Here is a 16,211-nt window from a genome sequence, read left to right on the forward strand (position 1 = left end):
TATACATATCTCTCTCTCTTTCTCTCTCTGTGTGTGTGTGTGTGTATATATATATACACACACACAATTATAGTTCTGCAACGTTTCTTTTGGGAGGCAAGAAGGAAGGCACAGAGAGCAGCGTGTGATTATGCAAACAAAGGAAGGGAATAGCCATCAAATTTTTGGCCTACTAACCTTGGCAGTGCCTCCCCATTAAATGGGATCTTCTGGAGGGTGGTTTTTCTTTAGTGATAAGTGTTTTAACTTCATCTTCACATAGAAACCATTTGTTTCTTCTGCAGCTCGAGCCTTATTTAGGAGGATTTTTACTTCTGCTTCAGCAGGACAGAGCTGGCAAAGCCTGTGTGAGGCTGAATCAAAAATTGGAGAAGAGAAAAAAGCTTTCTCTGTTTTGTTCCTTCTAGGCCCTTTAGAGTCTTTATAATGGTTTCAGCGAGTTTTTGATCAGTCCCAGGGACTGGCACTTTGGATCAGGTCAGCCAGGGCAGATCTGGCCGTGTGCATGCTGTTGTGTTTATTCAGGGCTGCCTGTGACGCTGCTTTCTGAGGTCATTTCAGAGCCCAAGGGCTTCCTCTCCTTCCTTGACAGTCAGCCCCCAAGGGGCTTTGTCCTCAGTTCCAGCCCCTTGTTCATCCCCTATACCGCTTCAGGACCGCTCGAAGCAGAAGAGCCAAAAGATCCTATGTTGGGCACACACGTTCCTCTTTCAGTGGCTTTATTCCTTGGGCACTTTTCTCCATACAGCCTTTAGCACAGAGAGGGCATTAGTTGGGACACAAACCTGTCACGCAGGTCAAAACTTCCCAAATCCTACCCAAAATAAAAGCTCTGCGCCTGTCTCTTCGTGCAGTGCTGTATTATTGTAGGAAACTGATTTTTTCTTGACCCTGATCAGCCGTCAGAAAGTGAGGTTTGACTCACATGCACTTAGTGTGCAGGACCAGAAAATTATCCAGCTCCGTGCAATCCTTTCCAGCATTTTTTTTGTCTCTGTAATTCCCCCGTGGCACTGAATCTCTTCAGAGCGACTATAGGCTATATGGGAAAAGTGTTTCATTTTATTGCTCCTAAATTAACCAGCTATTGATTTATTCTTAAGTGCTGAAAATTCTATTACAGCTAATTGTGCACTATGATATGATTGAGAAGGATGCTATATAAACATAAATTTGTTGTTGACCCAAATTCACCAGTACATATCTTATCGACCTGCTCACAAAACTAATTAAGAGCTAAGGAAGAGGGGGACCGGGATGGCTTGGGGGATTAGTGGAAGAGCTGTAGAGACTCCTGTGTCTAGGTCAGCAGTCTGACTTGTTGTCAGATCAGGAAACCTGTAAACTTTGTGATCAGCCGATGGAGATTTGGCTTGGGAGAACTCACTGGGAAGGACTCGAGCCCGTTCCTTAGTGAAAGATGTCACAAACTCAGAAAACGCCGAGCTAATTGGTCCCTCTGTGCATGCAGGGCAGGGAGGCTGAACACCCTGCTCATTCCTTGAGTGAGCAGAGGAGTAAAGCCGCTCTCCGGCTGGGCAGATCTCCCCCGTTAGCCTTGCCGGCTCTGGCACAGACAACTGCAGGCTCCAGCGGTTGGGCTGACACCGTACATATGTGCTATCCCTAACAAGCAAACAAGGGGGAATAGCAAATCTTCCCATCTTCTATTTTTTGGCGTCAGAGCCTTAGGGGACAATAGGGCTGGAAGAATTACGTCTTGCTCCTTCCCGCTGCAGTACAGTCTCTGGCTCAGAGTCCCTGACGGTTGTCTGGTCTTCCCTTTCTCTCTCTCTCCAGCGCGTCCTCGAGCTGAAATGAATTCACTAGTCTGATACAAGCCAATGAATGTATTTTCAAGGCATCGTGACAGCTTTCTCCTTGTTCTGCCACGCCTGTATTTGCTGTCTTGGTAGCGTAGTGCCGTGGTGGCTGTGCTCAGTGCCTGTACATCGGCTCACAGCGAGCTGGTGGTGCTCGGCTCCCTTGCTCCTCCCTGAGGAGATGGGCTTGTCTCAGCAACAGTTCCTGAATTTACCCATCTCGGGAATGCCCCCGGCGAATAGAGCTGAGCTAAAGAAGAGATGGTGTGGTTTGGTTTTGCCAGGAAGCTTTGTTGGCAGGAATCCGACGCTGCAGTTTTGCTATAAGGCCTCTGAGAAACTTCCCCCTGAGGCAGCCGGGATCAGTACCCTGGCTGGCTGGGTACCAGCGCAAGGTGACGGTCCCCTCCGCAGAGGACCCGGCCCCCTCACCTGCGGCAGGGTGCGGGGGACGGGGAGGACGAAGCAGCCCCAGCAGGAGCACGCTCCATGCAGACTGACCGTGTGTTTTGGGCAGCTTGTATCAGCTGCCCAGGCTTCCTTCAGCATTGTTTAAATAACATCTCACGTTCGGTGATGGAAACACAGCGGATCCCTGAGTGCTTCCAGGGCAAGCGAGGCTGGTGCTGCTGTAGAAGGCACGGAGCGAGGAGGTGCATGGAGTGAGGAGCGGGTGATTGGGGACAGCAAGCTCCTGCTCTTCCCTTCTGTGCAGGATCATTTGGGGAGTGAGATGCTGTGGAATAACGCTAGATCTTTGGTATCTGTGTCAGTGGTTTGAATCTGGCTGGGATCAGTGGTGGTCAAGGCTCTTTTTAAAGTGAGGGAGATGAAGTTGTCCATCTCATGGAAGGGTCTGGCCTCAGGAGCAGCAACACCAATAACTGAATTACCTCAAAGCTTTGGGGTGATGTTTTTTCCAGCTTCCTTGCTGGTGACCAGGTGGTGCTTTACAATCAGAGGCACTCTCCCTTCAACTGCTCCAAAGATGGGGAATGGCAGGAAGGGGAAGGAGGGAGAAGATATGTCAGAATTGGCAGAGTCCTGCTCTCCGCTCGGCAGTGGGTGTTGGTGTTCAGCGAGAAAAGCTGTGTGTGGGTGAAGGGAGGGAGGGGGAGTCTGTTCGCACGCTATCGTGCTGGCAAGTGTGACGTGGGGGGGCTTGAGAGGGTGGGGAACGAGGGGGAGTGGGGAAGCGAGGGAGCGTGGGTTGTTGAGCAAACACAGCGAGGGTATGGACAGAGAGGTTTGCATCGCACTGCTGATTTTGCCAAAATTGCACACAAGACGCTGGGTGTGGTGTGAGCTGGTTAGGTCTTGCTACTGTTCCCTACGGGCTTAGGGTCCCCTTCCTGGTGCTTCACCTTAACTGGCTTTTGCCACGGGCATGGTGAACTCCTGGCACAGACTTCTTCCTCCCACCCCTAGAGATAGTCCAGGTGAAGAAACACCAGCGAAGGCAGACTTGAGGCTGACATCTGCACTGATTTCTGGTCCTCCCATCCCTGACCGTGGCTTAAATGGAGGGCTGCAGCCTCCAGGGCTTTCAGGCTGTCACTTTTCACATGGCAGAATTAATGCGCATCCTTAAAAAAACCCAAACCGCAGTTTTGAGTGATCTTCATCTGGCCCTGCTTTTAAACGCAAGAATATGCATCCGCGTACACAACCTGGCTGCCGCTCGCTCCAGCGGGAGGAGCCGCACAACCCGAAATAGCTCCTGTCAGATCAGATGGGCAGTGGAAGCCATCAGTACATTGATCCGGCGGCCGAGCCGTACCCATCGTGCCGTGGGACAGATCTGCAGGTGCAGAGAGGCGGCTGCGTCATTGCCCCGGCGGTTCGGGAGCTGCTGCCCAGGTGAGCAGGCTGCTTGTTTCGCAGAGTTGCACAGAAGAGCAGAGATCGGAGGGGACCTCTGGAGATCATCCAGTCCAACCCCCTGCGCAAAGCAGGGCCACCTCCAGCCGGGTGCTGAGTACCGCATCCGGACAGGTTTTCAGTGGGGAAACGTCTGCAGCAGCAGAGCTGATGCCGACGGGTCTGCATTGGGGGTAATAGCTGGCGGTCAGGTGGGTCCTGAGGGTCGAACGCTGATTTCAGCTTTCCAGAAGACCCTCCAAGCACAGGGACAGTGTAAGAAATAGCTTTCCCTGACCTTGGCGACGCTGTCAGTGCTCTGTGGGCCGTGCTGGTGAGAAGGGTGCTCTCATATGCACCCAGGGGATGTAGCATCCACGGTGTTGTTCAAGTCAGGGACTCCTGCTCCTGGAAGAAACCCCAGCCCTGTGCTCCCAGAGCTGTCCTTCAGGTTTGCGTTCCCTGCGTTTGACACGGAGGCAGCCCAAAGCCTCACGCCACTTGGACTTTCTCACTGTGTTTTGTTTCCGTGGCTTGACAGGAGGCTGTGAATCGCTGCGGGGCCGGAGCAGGGCCAGTCTCCCGGCCGGTCCCCAGTGCGGCGGGAGGCTTTGGCGGGATCCTCGCTGCCCGGGCTGAGGGCTGACGTCAGGCCCCATTCATCACCATTAGCGCCGAGATGAGCCTTGTCAGCATCCGCAGTGAGGAGGCGGCCGCCTCCTCTGGACTGGCAGTCCCTGCAATTTGCTTCTTAAGGCTGCTTAATTGTTGTTCCTCTTCAGGAGCCCGGCTCAGCCCCCGTGTTTAACATCCTTCCCAGTGGCAGCGCGAGCCTGTCTGCTAATGCAGGCAGATCCCACAGTTAATGCCAGGTACGGCGGTGGCAGCTCATGCTTTTATCTCAGACACCAGCCCACCTGGGCTTCCTCTCGCCTAGCGAGAGTTTAAGCAGTGTTTTGTTAAAGAAGTGTCTGTCTCTACTCCCAAAATGCTCTGGGTCTTTTCCTAAGCCTGTTTCACGCTGACATTTATAGCTGTGACTGTGCTGGAAGGATGAAAATCAAACAGCGTTTGCCCCCTCTTCCCCCCATCCTTTGCCTCTTGTTTTCCCTTTCCCCAGGGCCTGGTTGCGGACGGAGTGCAGAAGCACAAAGCAAAACCCATTTCTTCACCCAGTGCGTTGTTTAGCCTATAAAATGCCAGCTCCTACCCGTGCTCAGGCCAGGAGGGTTTGCAGAGCTCCTCTGTAGCTAAGATACGCTGACCTCAGTGAATCACAAGAAGTTTTGTGAACATCAGGAAGCAAAGTCGAAAGCATGAAATGGATGATATTCAGGCAGAGAATACATTGCATGCTGTTCCCAGATCAAGGTTTATTGCTGTCAGGAATCAGCTCTTAACTTGCCTGACTTCTGAGCCTGCACAGGGAGAGAGAGAGAGAGTCTTTGACAGAGCACAGCCCCAGCTGAAGCCGTGAGGAGCCGGGTCTCTGCTGCAGGGAGCTCTGGCACGGGAGAAGGCAGATGTGCATGGGCAGAGGTTAGAGCAGGCTGTGAGCTACTGTAGCTCTGATGCTGCCAAAAGTCCTGAAAGGACAAAAGTTGACCGGGCAGGGAATGAGCGGAAGGCAATCAGCTCTGATGGAATGGCAGGACCCTCTGGAGACGAGAGAGGGGACTGGGGCACAAAACCTGTGTGCCCGGGGAAGGCGGCTCTGCTGCGCTGAGTTTCTGCTCCCTAGGCAAAGGGGAGGGATGGATTTGCATTACATTTTGCGTAGGGAAGAGCAGCTTTCAAGATGTTGCTGCCTACATGATCTGGAAGGGTCCCAAAGGATGATAGTTGGGGGAATAACCAGAGAGCACAAAGTTCTCTGACAGCATCCATGTCCCGAGAGGGTGGGGACAGGCGAGTGATGGTCACTTAGCTGGGTGAACCTGGGGGCTGCGCCGCTCCTTTCAGCAGCGCCTTTGTATTGGCCTCTGGATAGGAATGGAAATGTACTTAGAGCTTTTGCATGAAACACCTTTGATGTGGCGTACTTACCATGTATTTAGTCCATGACTTTGCTGGTAGAATTGTATTCAGTATAGAGAACTGGGAGAAGAAATCCATTGTTAGAATAATCTGTATCTTCATGAGGGGCTTTGCTGGGAGAGCTCTCCCCAGAACAATAGTACCTGCAAACCCTTTTAAGTATAGACAAGAGAGGTTTAGGAAGCTTTAGACTTTCCTTGCAGATAAAATTCCTCACATGCCATGTTCCACAGATGAACTGATCCCGTCTTAGTGATCTGCTGGTGTTTACGTAGGGCTCAACTGCTCACACACCATGTTGTGATTATTGGTGCCTTTTAAAAACCCTGTGGGTAAATGTCTGGCTAGGCAGAAATTCTCCCTAGCTCATTATTCATTCCAACCTGAACCTCCTAGGAATCTGTAATAACTGCTTGGAAACAATTGCAAAAATCTGGCACTGGGCTTGTCCAATAAAGCAGTCCTGCATGGACTGTGAAATATCACCTTCTCCGTGACCCCCCTTGCTGAGCAGGCTTGCAGATCACCTTGCCTTTCTTTTCCCTTTCCTTCTTCCTGCGGGCTCCAGCGGTGCAGCTCTTTGCTCCTGCAACTCCAACCTTTCGCTGGCCCTTCCTCCCTGCCTGCCTTTAAGTGGGCAAGTCTGTTGGGGGTTGGAGGGGGGGAAAGAACCGCGGCAAAGCTCTGCCAGGAGGAGATTAGTCCTCTTTCTCTTAAGGAAAATAATCCAAGAGCAGCAGGGTCAGAGAGCATGGTAAGAGTGATGCACCCACAAAATTTCCTGTGTGTGGTACCTTTACAACTAGTGCATGGATCCAGGGAGATAAGCTGCATGTTTTACTGGGTCTTGGGGCTGACAGTGCCTTGGCTTCTGCACAGACTTCATGAAACTCAGGGACAACAAGTGCAAATAGCTTTTCTTCTCCCCCCTTCTCTTTTTCCACTTGCATAATCATCATCCTGCAAAGCAGGCAAACAAATGTGTAAAGGAATGGAGGAGGTTTCGTTTTTACAGAAAGCAATTACAGACTTTAAAAGAGCTATAGTAATAAAAAAAATATTTAAAATTCAAATCCCTTATCTATATTACAAGGGTATTAACATTGGAAGAAATTCTTTTTATTTTTTTCCCTTAATCTCATTTGCTTTGCCAGTCAATCTGGAAATTTTTATGGCAGTCCTCTAAATTTTTTGGAGACTGATCTGCAATTTTGGAAGTCTGGGGTTGGCAGGCTTGTAAACTTTATGGCTCAGGGTACGGGGTAGTGATGCTGCTTTATTATGCTTTCCTACCTGTGGCGCTTGCAGGTAACAGCCTTGTCTGGAAGGGGACAGCTGTGTTCAACAGGGGCTTTGGAAGGGGGAGGTTGTATCTTCTTTAGATTAGTACAATATTTATTGTCTCCATGGCTCCTGTTTTGCCAGGTCTTAAAGCACTCAACGAATAGAAACGGCAATCAGGCTGTGAGCGCTTGGGGGCAGGGGCTGCTGTTTTGTTCGTTGTTTGTTAGTACAGCTCCTAGCACAGCAGGCTCCCCACTGGGAGCTTTGTGCTTTTCCAACCTGTAAGTATAGAGATAAAAATGCCCAGGTGAGGAAAGGAAAAATGCGGAGAATGGTCTGGAGCACAAGGTGGGTTAAGGTTTGGAGAGTGTTTGAGCAGGGCGTATGTGAAACCCCCCCGGGGAAGAGGGGTGCAGAGCATAGTCCGAACTAGTGGACATCACCAGCAAAACTCCCGCGGTTTCCACAGAGCCTGGGTTTTGCCCTGTCCCAGAAAGATGGGACATCCATCCTCCAGGAGCGGGTGTCTTACATGGCCCCGGACACGGCTTTGCTGCTTTCCCTGCCCCGCGCCTTTCCCAGGCTCGGGGTCCTGATCTTCTCTGCTCTCCTTTCTCTCCAGAAAGCCGATTTGGCTGTGGCAGGGCTGACGATTACGGCGGAGCGGGAGAAGGTGATTGATTTTTCTAAGCCGTTCATGACTTTGGGAATTAGCATTCTCTACCGAGTTCATATGGTAAGAGACTTATTTTATAACCATTTATGTCCCTCCGTTATTTGCATGCAAACGTGCCTAGTTATAGAAGAAAAATTAATGACTCATAAAAATATTTTGGTTTCTTATTTAAACGCAAATGTGTTTGACCTTTATTTCCTTCTTTTCACTGTCTTTCTGCCTTGTGTCAGCTTGGTGGATTCGACTCCCGTTGTTCAACCCCCCAGCCCCGTTGGGTCCCCTTCCCCGTCCTCCCCAGGCACACAGCACTTCCAGGCGTGGTGGGGGGCCATGAGCAGAACCCTGTCAGACCCGTGCTGCCAGGGGAAGTGTGGGTAGACATCAGCTTGTCAGGTTCTGCTTCAGGCCCAGTGAAAGCCACAGGATGGCTTTAGTGTGGTTTTGAGCCCGCTGTGGCGAGGTGTGCTGAGGGCAGGCTAGGCTGGAGGGTGCAGCAGCCCAGCAGCGCGGCTGGATGGCTCCGCAACTGCAGCAAACCTGGCGTGGAGTCACCAACCGTTTGCACTGACGGTGGGGAGACTGCCTGGGAGGCTGAGCTGGGACACCTATGGGTGCACCTAGTTGGTGTCGGTGCCCAAATGCCCTAATCTCGGCCGTGTTCCCAGCCTCTGTGGTGTGCAGCCTTGCTTTCTCACATCTGAGAATAAGATCAGGCCAGGAAGATATCTGGGATTGCTTTCTTTGCTGCAACCTCCTGTAAATGCTCTACATGCAGATCAGTCCTCTGCTTTCTTAATGACAGGCAGGAAAAGGGCAAAATGGCACTCCTCGAGTGGCCCAGGGCACTGCCCCAGGGCAGGCAGGGCGGCAAGCTGAACTCCACTGCGGGCAATTAGCTCCTTGCCCTGCGTGGGCTCTGCTTCTCTCCTCTCAGCCCTTCTCATTTGCCTCGTCTCAGTTGTTCACCCTAAAGATCAGTGGGCCCCGCAGCCCAAGGAAGGCTCCTTACTCTTAGGGTGCTCCCTGCGGGAGCTCCCTGCCTTCCCGGGTGCTCTCAGATCCCCTTGCTTCTGCATTGGCCGGGGAGGAGCGAGAAGGGAGGCACGCTGTTGTTTAGCAGCTAGCTCTGGTTGTCACTCGCTGCATTCAATAATCTTGTGCAGCTCCGGCGCAGCAGCGGCGTGGTTAGCTGCTGCTGCCCAGAAGGCAGGTCAGGCGTTACACGGTGGCTGTTTAGCACCACGCGGGCCCGTGGCGCAGAGCAGAGCAGCTGTGAATCCGCCCAGGGGCTTCACACGTGCAAGCACGTACGTGGCCTTCTGTCACGTCTTTGCTTAGACCACACTTGTTGTCTTAAAATCTTACAGATTTTCTTGCATTCCCATTTCCTGTTGTTCTGGCTTCTTCCCGAAGCTCAGGAGAGGACGGATTTTCCCCAGCTACGCCCATATGGGCCAGGCGAAGCCCCCGGTTCCCCGGTGCCACAGGAGGCGAGCTCTGGCATCCAGGTCCTTTGCAACAGGATGTCGTATTATTCCCGATCTGCGTTTTGGAAATGTGCTCTGTACGGTGCCGAGCGTGATGCGAATTACAGTCTTGGTTTCCTGTCAGCTCAACAATAGCAGCCAAAAGGATAAAACAATTAAAGCTGCCTCTCCCAGCCCCCTCTCAATTCGCAAGGCTGTTAAGGATGCAGCGTTTGGTACGAACATAAACAAACTTGCGCATACATCTCTCTGTGCTGAGTGGCTCCTGCCAAGAACAAACAAGTAATTAAAATCTAGTTAAAATTCTGTTTCCCTTGGTACGTGCAGAATTTAGGATCAATGACTTAACTGATCAAAAAGGGTCAGATTCTTCAAGCTCCCGGAAATCAAGTGTAACTGTCCCTTCCCCGCTACACTTGCTCTTTCACACCACCAGCTGCCCCGTGGATCCGGGAGGTGTTTCTGCCAGCATCTCTTGGCTGGGATTATAACCAAGTTTCTTGCTTTCTTGCATGCATTTTTAGAGTTTGGGGATTGACTACCATGCGTGCTCTGCCTCCAATTTGCACCATAACCTTCAGCAAGTCCCTTAACGAGGCATCGTTCCCTGAACAGCGTGAGGCTGATGTCGCTCCCTCCAGAGGAAACATAGGAGTATTGGTGCAGGGTTTGCACGTGATCTGCTCTATAAGTGCAAGGCATTTGCTGCTGCCTCTGTGCGAGCTCAATATAAATGTGTCTGACACATCTACTTAGAGTGTAAGATCTTCAGGGCAGGGACCATCTGCTGCTCGCGCTGGTACCAAACTAACACAACACAGCCGTGCTCCAGCCTGCCCTTCAGGCATTTACCAAACTGAACAGGATTAATAATTACAGTCTTAAAAAGTATTTGGCAAATAGTCCCCTGCCATCAGTCAGGACTCGGTTTTCAGCTGCCCGACAAAGGACCCAGTTAGGACTTTAAGTAGGGGAGCTGCCCAGAGACCCAGGCAGGCTTGCAAGGCAGACGCAGGGCTTCTCCCAGGTCAGGTCACCCCGCAGCGAGCCCTGCTTTGCTGCATCGAGGCCACGAGGAGCGGTGGCAGGGCTCATGCCCTCCCCAGGCACAGGGAGGTCTCCCCAGCAAGGAAGCTCGGAGCACCCTCTTTTCTCTCCAGCACTTGGCCCCTCTTTGTCCAGAACTTTCCTGCTTAGCTTGAGGAGAGTTTCCGAGAGCTGCATGGCAATTAACTAATTAAACTGGTAAATATTTATTTAAAAGGAAAGGCAAGATAGCTAATTGCTCTGGTTTTTCTTTAAGGATGTGGTTTGCAGAGCAGCGGAAGGCAGCCCCACAGCCCCATCTGCTCCTATCCCGCCCCCCCTTCCCTTCCCCATCCCAACAAACATCTCTGCAATGTCAAAAATTGCAGCTGACGTATGTTAATCACGGCACAGATCAGACGTAGCCTAATAAACAACCACAAATAAATCTCTTGCTGAGGAGTTGCCTCCATGCCCTGGTCTCCTCCCAGTGTGATGACATTTTATTTTAATTTTCATGTAACTCCAGTGGCAAATGATTTGTCCCCCCTTTCTCCTCCCCACCCCGCCAACCCAGCCACCACAGTGCATGTGTCTCTTATCACACATAACCAAATATGGCAGCTTTAAATGGGGCTGTCATTTTTCTCAATTTCACTTGTTGTGATATAATCAAGTATGGATTTCTGACACGGGGACTCTAATAGGCTTTCTGACTTGCAGGCTGCTAAGAGAGAAAGCTTGCTTTGTTTTATTATGTTCCCATTCTGACCAGCTGGTGGGACCCGTGGAAGGCAGGAGATAGATGACAAGTCCTGAGCACTCACTCTGCTTGGCAGAGGGCTGAAATCAGGTGCCCAGATTTCTGCACAGAGGGATGTTGAAAGTCAGGTTTATTTGTAGCATACCCGTGCTTTTGCTCATATACCTGCCTCTACGGCAGGGAATGAGCAACAGCTAGCACATGATTCTGGTTCATCAGCCCTGAAAGTCCTTACTGTGCTTTACCTTAAGATGAGAAAATGTAGATTTGGTGAGTACACTGGAATAGGTGAGTTCGGGCCAAGTGAACTGAGGCTTAAAGTGTTTCTACTTGATTGCTGCAGAAGACATGAAATGGGAAGGACCGAATGAGGAGCTCCTTCATTCCAGCCAGAGGAGGCTCGACAGCCGAGGCCGAGGAGCTGAGCACGCCTCCTGATAACCCGTGCTGCTCCAGCAAGCCCCCTGCTTCACTGACGTGGGGGTGGGAGCAACCGCTGGCCCCAGGCGTGCCCGGGGCCGTGGTATGTGTTAGTCTGTTGGTTGTGGACCATCTGGTGACCCCAAATTAGGCTCAGGATTCACAGCAGCCTGTGCTTGGGTTTTGCTTATCGACTCCAGAGAAAGGACCCTGGAGAGGGAGGGATCTGCATCTGCACCTGGATCAGCCATGGTCATCCCAGAATATACACACTTTGTTTTGGTGAGACCAAATGCACTGCAGTTATACCTAGCATGCATCAATATTTCTGCCTTTCCAAGCTGAGTTTTCTTGCTTTCCTTCTGACTTACAGAGACAGAAGAGAGTTCTCTTGCCTGCCTTTTTTAGGGACAAATGTCTATGAGAAATGACATAGGTAGGGCTGACTGTTTCTGCGAGAGGGAACAGGCAAGTGCCGAGGTCCCTTCAGGCTGTGTGTGTGTGTGCAGGGCAGGCAGGGAATCATAAGGTCCCTCACAGACCTGAACACAGACAAATCCAGGACCATGCCATATAGCTCCACTCCTCCTCCTCTTCCTGGATGTCCTGCACGTTCAGGCTCTTCAGTCACTGGTATCTGCCCAGAAAACTGGTTCTCGCTGGCTGAAAATGAAGACTTCCAAGAACGACTGAGGAGGGTAAATGAATCTCTCCTGCTTCCATCTGAGGATTTGCAGGAGGCCTTCATCAATTATTGGACACTTTGAACATTTCTATTCCAGGGAAAATAGCTCTTCCAATTAACAAAGCTGTATTGGGACCGGCTAAAAATATCTGACAGACTCCAGATATTGTCATTCCCATCTTCAAAACAGAGAGATAAGAGAGAGTTTGTGCCCTCTGTGGGAACAGAATATCTTTATTCTTATCCACAACTGTGAATGAAAAGAATATGTAGCAGGAGCCTGAAAATGACTGTAGCTGAAAAGAACCAGAACTACTACTACCGTAAAGTCACAGAAGAGAGTCATTGCCAAGCCTGAGACTTAAAGCCTCCAACGCAATTTCCTTAATGAGTGTAATTTATTGACAAACTGCCCCAGAAACATAGAGAAGACATCAAGGCCTTAATTACAGAAAGGAACTATGTTACAGGAGCACCTCACGAGGGAGCCCCAGCCGAGGCACCGCCAGTGCCTGTGAGTTTCCTGCCAGCTCTGGGATGCCGGGCAGGGATAAGCCACCTGGAATGATCATCTGCTTGAGAAGCTCCAGTTTGCTCAGCCGAGGGCAGACGGTGCCCTTCACACCTTGCAGGTTCCCGTTGCCTCATTTCATTCCTGAGCATGTAAACACCTGTGGAAGAAGAGAGGCAGCTGAGCCAGTTTAGCTCTAGATGAAAAAGAGAACCAGGGGCCTGTGGGGCACCCAGGAAAGTCATGCAGCGGCTAAAGAGAAGAGCTTTGACATCGCCTACCTTTGGCTTCCCGTTGGCATCGAGGAGTCCGTGATCCTCTGGATGGGATCAAAGGGAGTGCACCTTGGAGCCCGCAGACTCGTCAGATGGTCTGACCTCTCTGAAATAGCGAGAGGAGCTCCAGCAAGGTGAGCAAAGGATGTTACTGGAAATGTGAATCCCTCCGGGATGCTGGGGGTGTAGTTTCCAGCAGTGTCTCTGGCTCTAAAGGCCCTTGGTTTGGGCCCAGATGCTGGCTGTAGCAGTCATTTGGCTCTCTCTGGATTTCTGGGAAGAAAATAAGGAAAAGCAGAACACAGCAGCAATTGACCAAAAAAAAGGGAAAGGACAAAAGAAGAACATAGTATCTTTCACTGTTTGTACCTCACCTGCTTGTACCAAGCACAGTAAGATAACCCGCTACGGAAGAGAGACCTTGACTTAAAGAGAGACTCTGGAATTATACCCAGGAGAACCTGAACCTTTGCTTGGGAAGTGACTTTAAATTAATCTGAAAATGGACGCAGGATGGGCTGAACCACTGATTCTTAACTCATCTATTTGTGGAAAGGCTTAATACGCCAGATTCTCTAAAAATGCTAATGTAGATCCCAAGTTCAAACTCATCTTGTCCTTAAGGATACAGGGATCGGAGGTTATGGTGCGGTGGTCCTTTACTTCATGCAGGGCAGAGTTTGCTGTAGAAGGTTTCTGAGATGTTACAGTCCCAGCTGGTGACTGGAGCTGAGAATATCACTGTATCCTAGATATTTTTAGTAGAGGAAGATTTTTGTGCAACAACTATTGCCTTTTCTAGCAACAACTTAGTCTTCAGAAGAACTGCCAAGACCTTGTGAAATTCAGGTTTTGCATAAGATTAGGAATACTTCAGTAGTAAAACAGTGTTTTTTAATGGAAATGAAATTTAAAGTGCTGCTCTGAGTCAGGGGAAGGAAAAAAAAACACACCAGCTATATTTGCTGGGGACTTTTGTGAAAACAGAAAATTATTCACCGCCTTTGGATTAAGCACAGCTCTAAAATATCAGGACTCTGGTCTTCGATGCTCTGGGTTTGCTATAGCAATTGAGGTTAGGTTTTATTTATTACCAGCTATTATTAGTTTACGTGGTTTCACAGATGGGCAGGGTAAGGCAGTGGACTAGGGGAAAAATGAGGCCTCTGTGTGTCAAAGATGATCCCCGGCAGCAGCTTTTGTGTAAAGCGAGCAAACTACAGCGGAGCAGCTGCCGTGCTGCAAGTGCTGGGAGACGGCTGCTGGAGCGAGCTGCATTGAGCAAACGGTGATAGATGTTTTCGGCACACAACAGAGCAAGGTGCCAGTAAGAAATACGCTGACAGCCTGGCCGAGATGCGATAAAAGGCTGTTTCCACTTTGACTTTACAGTAAAAGCCTTCGCAGGAGCTCTGACTCATGGGCAGCTTCCCAGTTACAGGTGCTTGGGGAAACTAGAGCTTGAGGTTTTGTGATGCCAGGACTGACTTTGTGGTTCGGGGCGGAAGATACAGGCTCCTGTGAGCAAAGGGGTCACATTCCCACGGGGTTAATGCAACCCTTTAGCCCTGCGTTGGGAGTTCGTGCTTTCGCTGGGAGTCTTTCAGAGGAGACGGTAAGGAAAGAAGGTGCCTGAGGTAGATGAGCATTGCCTGAACTCTTGCAGCGTTCGGAGTGGGAGAGGTGCACAGTGCCGAAACAAAGCGCTTTCTGCTCCACACGGATATTAAAAATTGCACAGAGAGCAAAAGAGCACTTTTTAGTCCTGCGGCTTGTGCTCTGTTTTCACCTCTCCCCCTGCCCCCCACAGAGGGTTGAGTGCACGCGGAGGTAAATTAGTGGCTGCTTTTTCCACCCTGAAGAGGAGGCTGTGTTGCAGAGGAGCTGCACATGCAGAGCTGGTGGTGGCAGGAGAAGGACACTCATCAAAATGGGAGGTGTTCAGCTTTTGAGAAACTTCTCCTAGAAATTAATCCTCCTTTTGCACAAATTTTGCTAAATTTGACAAGATTTTAATGGTGGCAGTGTCCTTGTGAAAATTAAAGGTACTTTGAGAGAAGATCAACCTGTTTTTTTCTTCTAGCAGTGAAGCCTTACTTTTCAAGGAAAGGTGGTTTGCTGAGAAAAAACAGGAAATTCTGACGCATTCTGGAGATAAAAATATCGTGTTCCCTGAGATAAAAGTAATAATTTTATTGAATTTTGTAGAGAGGAAATGTTTCAAGGATGAAGAAAGAAAACCAGAAATACTGCAAACATCTCTTTTTTCTTTCCTTTTCTGCACAAAAATATTTTTTCCCCGCTCTGCTTCGTGCAAAGGATCCCACCCACCTCCGAGCTCAGGTGTGCTCTCCCAGGGGAGCCCCCTCCTGCCCAGCAAGCGTGGTGTGCGCCTGCTTGGGTGGACAAAGGCTCCAGATGGGGACTCCCCCCTCGGAGGCCCTGCAGGCAGAGTCCTGCGATTGTCTCAATTTTTCTATCAATTCACTTCTTCCTTTGCCTGGAGAAACAAAAATGGATGAAGTGGGGAGAGGAAGAGTCTTAGGAGATGAATCCCAGCGGGGAGATGCTGCAGGACTTCGTCATTTGTTGCATTTGGTGTCACCTGTTTCCCCTGCAAGGCTTTTGCAAAGTCCCGTTTACTTTATTTCCCTTCTGTTGCTCCCATCCGTTGTCAGCATCAGGTCAGGTGTGTTTCTTTGTGTGGTTTTCAGAGTGGACTACTGAAAACACTAGTTTGATTACTAGGTCAAACTCCTTTGCTTGGGGAAACTGTAGAGCTTGAGGTTTTGTGATGCCAGGACTGACTTTGTGGTTCGGGGCGGAAGATACAGGCTCCTGTGAGCAAAGGGCTCACATTCCCACAGGGTTAATGCAACCCTTTAGCCCTGCGTTGGGAGTTCGTGCTTTTCCTGGGAGTCTTTCAGAGGAGACGGTAAGGAAAGAAGGTGCCTGAGGTAGATAAGCATTGCAGGTCAAACAATACAAGCAGGTCAAACTCCTTTTTGTTTCCCTTCCAGGGCCGCAAACCTGGCTACTTCTCGTTCCTGGATCCCTTTTCCCCTGGCGTCTGGCTCTTCATGCTGCTCGCCTACCTGGCTGTCAGCTGCGTCCTCTTCTTGGTTGCTCGGTAATGTGACTGACGGTGCCTTTTCCTTCCTCGCGGTGCCATCTAGCGTCACGCTCCCGGACCCGTGGGGGGATGCGCAGTGAGGGGCTGGGCACGGGGACACGGGGACATTCCCCAGGCCACCAGTGTGGAGGATGCGGTAAGAGGGGACAGAACGTCCCAGCCTCCTGCCCTCCGCCAGCTGGGGACTGGGGCTTCGCCGCTGAGTGCGCGCGCAGGCACGTCACCAATGCG

General features: G+C 50.5%; 1 protein-coding gene across 1 annotated transcript in view; it reads left to right on the forward strand.

Moving 5' to 3' along the window:
* Nucleotides 1-16,211, forward strand: part of GRIK4 (glutamate ionotropic receptor kainate type subunit 4) — a 137,076-nt gene that overhangs the window by 110,420 nt on the left and 10,445 nt on the right. The window contains exons 12-13 of the mRNA XM_075172956.1: nt 7,627-7,740; nt 15,868-15,977. Coding sequence (XP_075029057.1) covers nt 7,627-7,740; nt 15,868-15,977 — 224 coding nt within the window. The remainder of the gene's footprint in view (nt 1-7,626; nt 7,741-15,867; nt 15,978-16,211) is intronic.

Source organism: Calonectris borealis, chromosome 24 (assembly GCF_964195595.1).
Source record: "Calonectris borealis chromosome 24, bCalBor7.hap1.2, whole genome shotgun sequence".
NCBI lineage: Eukaryota > Metazoa > Chordata > Aves > Procellariiformes > Procellariidae > Calonectris > Calonectris borealis.